Source organism: Mirounga leonina, unplaced genomic scaffold (assembly GCF_011800145.1).
Source record: "Mirounga leonina isolate KUSES-001 unplaced genomic scaffold, KU_Mleo_1.0 Mir_454, whole genome shotgun sequence".
Taxonomy (NCBI): Eukaryota; Metazoa; Chordata; class Mammalia; order Carnivora; family Phocidae; genus Mirounga; species Mirounga leonina.
The window spans coordinates 17,499,783-17,512,448 of record NW_023270763.1 but is presented as its reverse complement, the minus strand read 5'-3'; the positions used below and the strand labels follow the sequence as shown (position 1 = coordinate 17,512,448).

Below are 12,666 nucleotides of genomic sequence, written 5' to 3'. Positions count from 1 at the left end.
GTTGGCTCTCTGGCCTCCAATCCCATAGTCTACAATGCTGCTCCATTACTCTTCTCAAAACTGGATCCATTTGTGTATTTTGTTTTCAAAAGTCCAAAGCTTTTGAAATGATGAGGGGGCCCCATCCTACCTCCTGCCCATACTCCACACACTTTATAGCAAGCGCATTATTCTGTCACTCCTACAATCCTTTGCACTTGCTCTTTCTCCTTTGCCTACATCCATGCTTCTCAAATGTGGTGGAGGATCATTTACAAAAATTCGCCAATTTCCTGTGGATCAATACTTTTGGAAACACAATTCAAGTAAGAAATACGATCACACATTTAGATGTCATGGGGGTGGCGTGTTTCTCAGTGCTGACTCTTAATCATGATCCTTGTCTTTCTCAGGTCCAGGTTAACTGCAGATCACACTGGTCCAAGGACCATACTTCCCACAGGTCCACACTAAGTCTCCCCTTCGCCTGCCTGGAGAACCACCACCCAAGCCCCCCTCAAGGTCCAACCAGCGCTGCTGCCTCCGTTATGCTTCCCTGATAGTTATGCTCCGGAGTCACATCCTATTCAACACCTTGCAAACCTTCCAAACCCCTGGTAGAACTTATCACATGGTATTAAAATTTTCTGTCCAATGTCAAAGAGCAGCAGACTCTCTGAAGTCAGAGATACATAGGAGTCATCTCTGCATCCTGAGCCTTGTGCCTATCATGTGGCAGAAGCTCAGAAACATAGTCAGCAAATGAATGTGTCCAACCCAGCTCTGTGGCAACATGCAGACAAGCAGGCACTGTAACAACACCACACAGAACTTTAATAACTCGGGGTGTGCTCTACGACTGAGAGGCTGAAGGGCCTGGGCCGGAGACACAGCAGCGAGGCCATCAGTAGGCTGTCTGAGACTGCTGCTGGCGGTAGCCACCCCGGCGCATGTAGCCCTCGTTCTTGCGGTAGCCGTCCTTCTGGTCTGCGGGGGGAGTAGAGGGGAGGAGGACATGAATGACAGTGCAGAGGTGGGAAGGGGGCCAGGACCCTAGGAGAACAGAGAGCCAGAACCACTGACCTCGGAAGTAGCCACCGTAGGTGCCCTGCTTGTGGTCGAACACCCGCTCATTATTTTCCACCAGGCTGCCCAGCTTCTCCGCCAGCTGCAGGGCCAGATTCTGCTGGGCGGTGGGCTCCGTGCGGTGCATCACCACCGTCTGCGTCGGCTGGTCCAGGGAGGCCTGACGGGAGTGAGGCAGAGAACGGACATGACACAGGTCTCCACTCCAAGCTCCCCATGACTCCACCTGCCCATTTTCCACCCTGGCCCTTACCATCAACTCCTCGTTAATGATCATCTTGCTGATGATGGAGTGCACAGTGGGCAGGTCCAGTTCAAACATGTCAGACAGAGTCTCCATGCTGGGGAGAAAAAAGGCAGAGAGCAGGGAGCAATCAGGAGCCTGGACCATGAAGCTGGGGCCCCTCTGCCATCCCAGGGCCCATCCTACCTGATGGAGTCATAGACGCTGCTGTAGGTGAAGAGGTAGGTCCGCAGTGACTCTTCCTGAATCTTCCTGTGCGGAGAAGGGAGAAAAGGGGAGTGATCTTCAGGGAAGGAGGCCAACCAGTCTTTTGTTCCCTGCCCACCATGGCTCTCCTTTCTGCTCACCTAACCAGCATGGTTCGGACTTTGTCAGCCTCGGGGAAAAGGTCCCACACTTTGCCATTCATCTTTTCATTGATGATAAAACTGTGGCAGGTCTTCCAGTCGCCCATCTTCATAGCCTTGGAGGCAGCAACCACGTGTTCCCTCATTGACTCAGGGGGACCTGAAAGGTTGGGAATGAGGCAGGGCCCAGGGGAAGCTTGGGACCATGGCTCCTGCCTCAGGCACCGCTCAAGGAAGAACATGGGACAGGAGAGCAAACAACCAGACTGGGACTCTCCCAGCTCTCCATTAAACAGCTATATGATTCTATAAATCACTTAATATCAAACTATATTTATATAGACTAAATCAGTCTATGGCATGCTTCAGGGGATTGGTGAGCCCCTTGAAAATGTTGGCAAATTATTGTGTCTATCCTCACACACATTTCCCTAGGAAAAGGTACATAGCTGTTGTCAGATTCTTAGATTTCCTGACCTAAACAAATTTTTTCTTCCTTCTTTTTTTTAAGTAGGCTCCACACCCAGCATGGAGCCAAACATGGGGGCTGAACTCAGGACCCTGAGATCAAGACCTGAGCTAAGATCAAGAGTTGGGACACTTAACCAACTGAGGCATCCAGATGCCCTGACCTAAAAAAATTTCTAATATCTCAATTGGAACTGTATCTGCCAAACATCATTCCTTCTTATACCACCTTCATGATTTAACCATATCTGTATTATCACTGCTTCAGCGTATTTTTCTTTAAAGACAACCCAGGAGAAGAAAACATGGCAAACAAGAGTAACTGGAATTCAGAGTAGACAACTAAAGTGCAAAACCACTATGACTGGAATGGATGGCAGGTGTAAAGAAACATGACACAGCAGACCCTAGCACAGGGAGCAAGCTCAAAGGTGTAATAGATCAGCCCAAAGAGAAATGTATGAATGAGGCTAAGTATAAGGAAGAGAACACAACCCTTCTGATCAGCTTCTACTTTGTCACTTTTAAAAAAGGCAAAGTTAGGGACGCCTGGGTGGCTCAGTCCGCTAAGCATCTGCCTTTGGCTCGGGTCATGATCTCAGGGTCCTGGGATCGAGTCCTGCATCGGGCACCTTGCTCAGTGGGGAGCCTGGTTCTCCTTCTGCCTGTCGCCGCTCCCCCTGCTTGTGCACTCTCTCTCTGTGACAAGTAAATAAATAAAATCTTAAAAAAATAATAAAAAAAAATAAATAACAGAGGCAAAGTTAGAGATTCAAAGACTATTTCTCTACAAAACCAACAGTAGCACAGACCTGAACTAGAAAGTGCCTTTTGGTCCTAGGCAGTCATAGAGAGGCAGGGACTGCAGTGAGCCAGAGAGCCCTAAGTGATGCTAGAGATACAGACTTTTTCAATTTTGCAATTAAAATAAAATAAAGCTTCTGGGCACCTGGGCGGCTCAGTCAGTTAAGCATCTGCCTTCGGCTCAGGTCATGATCCCAGGGTCCTGGGATTGAGTCCCACATCGGGCTCCCTGCTCGGCGGGAAGCCTGCTTCTCCCTCTCACTCAAATAAGTAAATAAAATCTTAGAAAAGGCATCAAGGGACGAATGAGCAAGTCTGCTGCCCTGCAGAGCCCCACACTCACCCAGCAGGGGCTGTCGCTCGCCCACCCGCAGCTGGTGATGGAACTGCTTGCTGATCATGCGTCGGCGGGCATCACTCTCGTGGGCAGCCATGTAAGGGATCTCCAGGAGCATGGCAGACACCAGATAAACACACTCCAGCAGCTCCAGGTTGATATGCAGGTGGAAGGGCACCTGCCGGCGCCGCTCCACCTTCTCCTGCTCCTGGTTGCGCTCCTGCAGGCTGCGCAGCAGCAGCCCCTGGCCCAGAAGCTCCTTGGCCCGGCCGCTGGACTGAATGTCCAGCAGGGCATTGTGCGCATCTTTGGTCAGGCCTTGGCGGAAAGCACAGATGCCCAGCTGCACCATGGTGCGGTTGTACAGGATCTGGGAATGAAGGGCAACGCACTCAGAAGTGACAACCACAAGGCAAGCTGTTCATCCAGTCAACAAATCTACGCTGAGCACCTCCGAGGTGCTAAGCACTAGGCTATGCGCTGGGACAGAGAACAAAACAGACAAGTCCCCATCCTTCCACGGAGCTTACGTTCTAGGGATAAGGGGATGGAGAACAAAATAACCACAATATGCAGATGGGTACGCAGGCCAAGGAGAAAAATAAAACACAGGAGGGAGTTAAGAAGGGAGCCATGTGGTGGTGGTAGGAACTCCCAATTTTATATAGGATAACTAGGGAAGGCCTCATTTTGAAGGGAATGTTTAAATAAAAACCTGACAGAAAAAAAGAGACCAAGTCATGCAGATATCTGGAAGAGTATTCTAGAAAAAAGGAAAAGTCAATGCAAAAAGGCCCCTGTGGAAGAACTGTGCGAGGTGTACTCAAGGAACCAGGAGAGCTATATGGCTGGAACTGTAAAGATGTGAGCATAAACTGGACAGGCAAGCACATGGCCCGCAGGCCACATTAATGTGTGTTTTTTTTTAAAGGTTTTATTTATTTGACAGAGAGAAAGACAGCGAGAGAGGGAACACAAGCAGGGGGAGTGGGAGAGGGAGAAGCAGGCCTCCTGCGGAGCAGGGAGCCCGATGTGGGGCTCGATCCCAGGACCCTGGGATCATGACCTGCGCTGAAGGCAGACGCTTAACGACTGAGCCACCCAGGCGCCCCCACATTCATGTTTTTAAAATGGGAAACCATGGGAAGCTTTTGAGAAAATAAATGATATAATCTGACTTAACAGGGTTAACCCTGGCTGCTGCATTAGGACCAGCCTGAAGGAAAAGAAAGGCAGACAGAAGCAGAGACCAGGAAGAGATGGTGGCTCGACCAGAGGGCAACAGTGGAAGTGATAAGCAGTCAGGTGTGGACTCTGAATACAAGAGGCAGGGGAATCAGAGGAGGGATGTGAAAGAAAAACAAGAATCGAGTCTGACTCCGAGATTTCTGGCCTAGGCAATTGAAAATATGGACTTGCCACTAATTAAGATAGGGGAAGATTTTAAGTAGTATAGATTCTGGGTGGGGGGGGTGCAGATAAAGTCTTTATCGATGACAATAAAAGTATATAGATCAGTATCAGTCCTGAACACAGATGCAAAGAGCCTGAAAAAGTATTAGCACACACAATCCAGCCATATATAAAAAGAGATAATAGATCATGATCAAATAGGCCATATCTCTGCAATGAAAAGCTGATACAAAAATCTAAAATCATGGTTACTCATCACATGAACACAATAAAGGAGAAGTAACTGCATCATTATCAGTAGATGCAGAAAAAGCTCTTGACAAAATTCAACCATCTATATAGGACAAAAATTCTCAACTAGGATCAGAAGAGAACTTCGTCAATCTCAGAAAGTGCATCTACAAAAATACTACAGCTAACGTTATACTCAGTGGTAAAATGCTGACCGCTTCCCTAAGACTGGGGACAAGGCAAGGTGTTTGCTCTCACTACTTCTATGCAGCACTAAGTACTGGATATCTAAGTTATTGCAATATGGCAAGAAAGAGAGAAAAAAGGAGGGGCACCTGGGTGGCTTAATTGGTTAAGCATCTGCCTTTGGCTCAGGTCATGATCCCGGGGTCCTGGGCTCCCTGTCTGTTTCTCCCTCTCCCTCTGCCCCTCTCTCCTGCTCATCCTCTCCCCCTACCTCTAATAAACAAACAAAATCTTTTAAAGTAAAAAAAAAAGGAAAGAGGAAAGTCATAAAGACTGGTATAATAATAAAACTATCTATATGCAGATGACATGATTATTTTGGCAGAAAAGCTAAACAAACAAGTGAATAGACTATTAAACCAAATAAGTAAATTTAGCAAAACAGATGCATTTAAGACCAAAATACAAAAATGAACTGTATTTTTATATACCAGTAGTTAATTAACAATTGGAAAATGAAATAAAAAAATTACATTTACAATAGCATTCAGACTCATAATATTCAGGAATAATTTCTTCTTTTTTTTTAGAGAGGGAGAGAGAGAAAGCACGGCGGGGGAGGGGGATGGAGGGGGAGGGGGGGTAGTGGGAGAGGGAGACAGAATTTTAAGCAGGCTTCATGCCCAGCATGGAACCCAGTGCAGGGCTCGATCTCTCGACCCGAAGATCATGACCTGAGCCAAAATCAAGAGTCAGAAGCTTAACCAACTGAGCCACCCAGGAGCCACTTCAGGAGTAATTTCTTAAGAGACGTGCAATACTTCTACAGTGAAAATCATAAAACGCTGCAGAGAGAAATTACACAAAGAGAGAAGGTATAAGATTGAAAGGTTCAATGTTGTTATTAAGATGTCAATTTTCTCAAAACTGATTTATAGATTCCACAGAATTCCAGGAGGCATTTTTGTAGAAATTGACAATAGAATTCCAAAATTTATGTGGAAATGCAAAGATAACAGAATATCCAAAGCGTTCTTAAAAAAGACCAAAATGGAAAGACTCATACTACCTGACTTTAAAACTTATTTACAGGCAGAGATGAATGAAGGAAACAGAACAAAAACACACTTACAATTATGAGGACATAATGGGCTTTTACATGCGGTTTTCCACAAAGGCACCAAAACAGTATGATGGGGAAAGAATGTCTTTGACCCTGACTTCATACCATCTAAATGTGAAAGCTAAAACCTTTAAGAACTTTCAAAAAAAAAAAAAGTATCTTTGTTAACTGGGAAGGTTTCTTTAGACAGGACCCCGAAAATAATAAGCATAAAAGAAAAAACTGTTAGACTACACCACAAGACATGCTATTAAAAATGAATCGGTAGAACACACACAGGAAGAAAATATCTGGAAAACATTCATTTGACAAAGGCCTGGCATCCAATGAAAAGTGGTCAACTTCAGGGGTTACCAGGGAACTAGGAACCAACACCATAACGAGATACCATTAAACAACAACCAACATGGCTTAAATTGAAAAGATAAACAGCACCATATATCAACAAGGAGTATAATATGCACACATTCTGGTACGAGTGTAAAGTGGTGTAACCACTTTTGGGTTTCTTATAAAACTGGACACACATCTACACTTTGATACAGCAAATTCTACTCTTAACTATTTACCCAAGAGAAAATGTACAGCCACACAAAGGCTTAAAAATGTTCCTGGTAGCTTCTTTATGATAGCCCCACACTGGAAACAGACCAGGAGTCTATCAAGAGGAACACAGATCAAGAACTTGAGATAAATCCACGTACTGGAATAAGAAAGGACAAATGGGAATGCTATTTAAAAACCGCCATCACATGGGTTTGCCTCAGGTTTGCAGGTTCACAATGTGCACTGTTCTCCACTTCAAGATTGCTTCATTGTTTTAAACACATTTACAGGACCTGCGCTTAGACACAGCTGCAATGCTCCCGTGTGTCAATGTCCCCCACGGCACTGCCACATGCACAGTCAGCGGTCCCACTGTCCTGTCCCAACACACCACACAGCATCTGGGTCCCGTCTTTCCTTAGTTTAACGACTTAAGGTTTTTCTCACCTTCTAAAATAAGAGATTTCCTGGGGCGCCTGGGTGGCTCAGTTGGTTAAGCGACTGCCTTCGGCTCAGGTCATGATCCTGGAGTCCCAGGATCGAGTCCCGCATCGGGCTCCCTGCTCGGCAGGCAGTCTGCTTCTCCCTCTGACCCTCCCCTGTCTCATGCTCTCTCTCTCTATCTCATTCTCTCTCTCAAATAAATAAATAAAATTCTTTAAAATAAGAGATTTCCTAATGCTCTCAACTAGACACACACTAGGATCGTAAGCGTTAGCTGAACCCAAATCTCCAGCCCAGAGGCCTCTAGCGCTGTCAGAACAGGCCACAACACGGGAATGGGCAGGAGGATCAGAGCATGTCAGCACGTGGGAAGGACCAGCCAGACAGGTAGCTAACCTGGTGGAGCCATCCTGCCCCAAGGGCGGGGCCAGAGCGCCTCCTTCCCATCCTACCTGTACTGGCGGGTCTGCGTGCTGAATGTTGTCTTGCAGGTGGCTCATGAGCATGAGGTCCCGCGCCTGGTACCAGCGGGAGTGCAGGGCATGGTGGTAGATGTGGCAGAGGATGGCGCACGTGCGGATGCGGTCTGTGCGGTCCTTGGCGTAGATGTACTTGCACAGCCTCTCCATCAGCACAGCCGAGTCCTCGCCCTCGTTCTCTGCCTGGTCTTGCTCAGACTGGGGAGAGTGGGGCAGGATGTCGTCAGGAGAAGATCCGGCAGAGACGGCTCAGGCTTCAGCAACCAAAGGTGAGACTCTGTCCAGCCTCGTGCCCGGCCCTCCCTGCTCCGCCTCAGAGAATTCCCAGGGAACGGATTTGCCGTCACGTCCAGACAGACACCTCCCTCTCCCCCGCGACGTGGCTGCGAAGACTCACCTTTGAGGAGCCCTCAGGGGGCGTGAGCTGCCGCTGGTGGGCCTTGTAATCAAACTTGTAGTAGGTGTGGAGGATGCGCCTCAAGTAGACGCGACAGATCTCCTCGGTGGTGCCCTTCTCCTCCAGGTAGCGCTGCACACGCTCGATGATTGCACACACCTGCGCCTCGTCCTTCAGGTGCTCCACGTACTCTGGCAGGGAGAGCCCCCCTCCGCTCAGCCGGGTGCCGGGCTTTCCCCATTATCTGTCCCCCATCAATCCAACTACCTCTAGGTTTTTTACGCACCCATCAGCAGTCTCCTCACTGTGCCCTGAAAACACCATCCCCTCCCTGCACGCTCACACTTCTGTTCCTCCGGGTGTGCTCTTCTGCTGCTTCCTCCCGATTAACTCCTCCTCCTCATTTGGATCTTACCTTAAATGGCCCCCACCTTACGCCTTAAGATGCTTTCTTCAACCATTATCTACGGTGGCCACCCTATCTCTCACTAACACAGGTCCCCGTCCCTGTTTAAATTTCTGCAATGGCGTTTTATTAACTCATTGAAATGCCTTTCTCCAGCACTGAAATGTAAGATTCAGTGAAGCGTGAAAGGCCTCTGGCTGCCTCGTTCATCACTACACCCCTGACTCAGCGGGCACATGTGGGCATTCACATTTCACCGAGTAAATGTCTTGCACTTTTCCCAACCCAAATGCCTCTGATCCAAGCCAAACAAGAAAGTGGACTGACGCCAGACCCCAATGATTCTCGAAGTATAGTCCCTACATAGCAGCATCACCTGGCAATATGTAAGAAACGCAAAATTTGGAGGACACCCCCACCCCGACCTATTGAATCTGAAGCTATGGCAGTGGGGCCTAGCATCTTCCCAGGCCCTCTGTGTGAATTCTGGGGTAAGGGAAGGGCTCGCTCCCCAGATACTTTGTTAATAAAACCCTTAGTTTTATTCCCTGCACCTTCCCTCTCACTGATGCCCATGCTTGCCCAAGCTTACCTTGAGAGTGAGGATCAGTATTTTGCATTATTTTGGTAAATTCTTCATCCATTCGTTCCACCAGGGTTAGGATACAGCCACGGACACGAAGTGGCTGGACAAGAAGGCAAAGGAAGAGCAAACAAATTAGCCCAGATCTCAGTGCCAGGCTTTGACCCTTCTGTCTCCACTGAGCCTTCGCAAGCAAACAACACACACCTTCAATTTCTCTCTTTACCTGGTCAACATTGTGCAGATTCTCACTCTCCTCCAGAATGTTCTCTCCAACAAAGATGTTGGGGTTTGCAAACAGGATGTCCATCAGCTCATTGATGCAGTCCAGGCACTTCTGCCACATCTCAGGCTGTCAAGAGAACAGATGGCAGTGAGAGGCGTGAAGGTGGAAGAAGCAGAGGCCTCCCAAGAGCCCCTTCACCAGGAATCCATGGGGCCTTCAACTACCAAGACTGCTCCCACAGTCCTCAAGTTTTAAGACATTAGGCAACCCCCCACCCCCACCCCGATCAAACCACTAGTTCAGCTCTAGGATGCTCCTCTTCATTGCCCTCACCTTCATGTACGTGGCCAGGTTCGGGTTGTAGTCATAAAGAGAGGCGATGATATTGAACTTGATCTTGACTATAACACCCTCCCCCAGGTTGTTTTCAGATGCAATCTGAACCAGCAGCTGCAGCAGTTCAATCTGGGCTGCCCTGGAGGGGAACAGAAGGGGGTGAGGTAACAGAGACAAATCAAAAAACCTCATCCTGTCACAGTGTGCCCTCTTCAGGCAAGCAAGGCAGCGTCATTCCCATTACCCTCCTATCCTCACCACCTGCGTACTTGCTTCTCCTTTATAAATTCCAAACAGAAGCAGCAATAATGCTAACAATCTGCCATCCTCTTCAGTTACCAAATAATTAAAGAACGTGAGTCTTCCCATTTTGCAGATGAAAAAATAATCCCCAAAGTTTTAAGTGACTGGTTTAAGATCAAAGGGAGAGTAAAGAGCAGAAAATTTTTGACTAGCATGTTCCAAGTATACCAGTCCTTCAACTATAGCCACACACAGATCTTTCCAAACAGTGCTATTTCCCCACCAACCTCCATCCATGTTTTAGAGAAAGAGAGCATTCACCCTGTAATCTCACAGTCCAGGCCCATGAATCTTACCGATCCGTTCCCTTCTTGCCTCGTGCCTGTAGGATCTCATTCAGTTTCTTGATGACAACAGCGTGGGTGATCTCGGTCCCCTTGGCAAACATTTTTGGCTTCTCCTGGGCAACACATGTCCTATCATGTGCAAGCTGATATAAACCCATTCTTACCCTAACTTTTCTCCCAAACCAACCAGGGGGGCACCTGTATGCTCTCCCAAATGGTTTCTCAATTCATTTTAATACTAAAGCCCAGGGCACCTGGGTGGCTCAGTCATTTAAGCGTGTCTCTTGGTTTTGGCTCAGGTCATGATCTCATGGGTCATGGAATTGAGCCCCGCATTGGGCTCCACGCTCAGCAAGGAGTCTGCTTGAAGATTCTCTCCCTGTGCCCCTTTCCCCACTCAAGCATGTGCACATGCTCTCTCAAATAAATAAATAAACCTTAGAAAAAAACAAAAACAAAAAACCCAAAAACCAAAAAACATGAAACACTAAAGCCCTCACCTTAACGAGGGGCACTCCACCCCGGACCCTTTCCCACTCCCCGCCTTCGTTGTCTTCCTCCTCCTCATCCAGGCGCTTAGATTTCCTATCGTGCTTTTTCTTGGCTTTGTCCTCCCGTTTCTTCTCAGCCGCCTTCTTGTCCTCCTCTGTGGTGGGGGCCCTGCCAGGAGACATGGGAGAACATGAAAGACCAGTCCCCACTCCACCTCTAAGGCTTCTTCTTCCCACGAACTTCTCTTTTTCTCCATCAAGCCCTGGGTTCAAGTTATATTCTATGAGAGTGAACTAAAGTTAACCATAACCATAACCAAAGCAAGGACTATCAAGCATGTGAATCTGCCAGACTACTAACCAAGGCCTGTCACCATATCACACCCACTAAGAAAACCTTATGAAGGGAACAACGGGGCCTGGCCTATTAAGGTAGAGGGGCCAACCCAGCCACCGTGGACACAGAAACAGCCTGCCATGTTGCCCCACAGCTAACCTCCCAGGTTTTCCAGAGGAAACTATATCCGTAAGAGACACAGTTGTTCTCACAGTTGCTCTTTAATACTAGTTGCTCTATCTAATCTTTTCACCAGCCACCAACTATCAGTTTGAAATTAGCATAAAAAAATTTGCTGTTCCCAGACTGACTGCTCCACGCTTATGAGAATTAAACTAAATTCTGGGGCGCCTGGGTGGCTCAGTTGGTTAAGCGACTGCCTTCGGCTCAGGTCATGATCCTGGAGTCCCTGGATCGAGTCCCGCATTGGGCTCCCCGCTCAGCGGGGAGTCTGTTTCTCCCTCTGACCCTCTTCCCTCTCATGCTCTCTCTCAAATAAATAAATAAAATCTTTAAAAAAAAAAACAAACTAAATTCTGAATTTAAAAAACAATTGCTTGGGGGCGCCTGGGTGGCTCAGTCGTTAAGCGTCTGCCTTCGGCTCAGGTCATGGTCCTAGGTCCTGGGATCAAGCCCCGCATCGGGCTCCCTGTTTGGCGGGAGGCCTGCTTCTCCCTCTCCCACTCCCCCTGCTTGTGTTCCCTCTCTTGCTGTATCTCTGTCAAATAAGTAAATAAAATCTTAAAAAAAAACAACAACAATTGTTCGGGGCCCCTGGGTGGCTCAGTTGGTTAAGCATCTGCCTTCGGCTAAGGTCATGATCCCAGGGTCCTGGGATTGAGTCCCGCGTTGGGGTCACTGCTCAGTGGGGAGCCTGCTTCTCCCTCTCCCTCTGTCTGCCGCTTCCCCTGCTTGTACTCTAATAAATAAAAATCTTAAAAAAATAAATAAATAAAAATAAAAAACAATTGTTCAAGACAACAAAATTCCCCTACAAAAGCAAAAAGACCACTGGCAATCCCAAAGTGGTCTCAGGCCACTTGGTGTCTGAAACCATCTCCAAACTTTAATACTATATAATGAAATATAAACTCAACAACAGAAACAAATTATCTCAAACTTTACATAGATACTGATGAACAAATCTTTCCAGACTCAACAGATACTCAAATAATAATTCTCATCAATTGCCATTTAAATATCTCCAAACAAATTTCATTTTAACTGCTTAAAAGGTATGAATATGTTTTAGTAATAATTTATAAATTTGCCAGCTGGATCACTTTTCTGCTTGCCAAATGATGTATGCCAGAACTCAACAGCTTGAGGGTTTTCTCCCTGTACTACAGCAACACTCAAAAGCTCACCTTATAGATAAAATCCTTTGCAAACACACTAAGTATGTTTAACTAAACTGAAACCTCTTGGTCATATCCCTAAAGCTCTGAAAAGATCAAAAAACCTAATGCTATTTTTAAAATCAATGCTGCTTAAATTTCAAAAGAACTTAATCTTTCCAGGCCTAAAATTTTACTCCTAGCCCTAAGGATATTGGGATTCTTACTTCAAAAACACAATGAACTCTCAACCTATGAAATTCCTTTTTTTTTTTT

At 47.0% G+C, this 12,666-nt stretch overlaps 1 protein-coding gene across 1 annotated transcript in view; it reads right to left on the bottom strand.

Moving 5' to 3' along the window:
- Positions 1 to 792: 792 nt before the first annotated feature.
- The window catches only part of LOC117999651 (eukaryotic translation initiation factor 3 subunit C), a 21,361-nt gene continuing 9,487 nt past the window's right edge, over positions 793 to 12,666 (bottom strand). Inside the window, exons 9-21 of the mRNA XM_034988971.1 lie at positions 10,726 to 10,885; positions 10,235 to 10,338; positions 9,633 to 9,774; positions 9,300 to 9,425; positions 9,083 to 9,176; positions 8,085 to 8,275; positions 7,661 to 7,885; positions 3,272 to 3,635; positions 1,657 to 1,816; positions 1,496 to 1,561; positions 1,319 to 1,406; positions 1,063 to 1,225; positions 793 to 966 (exon numbers count right to left, since the gene is read on the bottom strand). Coding sequence (XP_034844862.1) covers positions 884 to 966; positions 1,063 to 1,225; positions 1,319 to 1,406; positions 1,496 to 1,561; positions 1,657 to 1,816; positions 3,272 to 3,635; positions 7,661 to 7,885; positions 8,085 to 8,275; positions 9,083 to 9,176; positions 9,300 to 9,425; positions 9,633 to 9,774; positions 10,235 to 10,338; positions 10,726 to 10,885 — 1,966 coding nt within the window. The 3' untranslated portion in view covers positions 793 to 883. The remainder of the gene's footprint in view (positions 967 to 1,062; positions 1,226 to 1,318; positions 1,407 to 1,495; positions 1,562 to 1,656; positions 1,817 to 3,271; positions 3,636 to 7,660; positions 7,886 to 8,084; positions 8,276 to 9,082; positions 9,177 to 9,299; positions 9,426 to 9,632; positions 9,775 to 10,234; positions 10,339 to 10,725; positions 10,886 to 12,666) is intronic.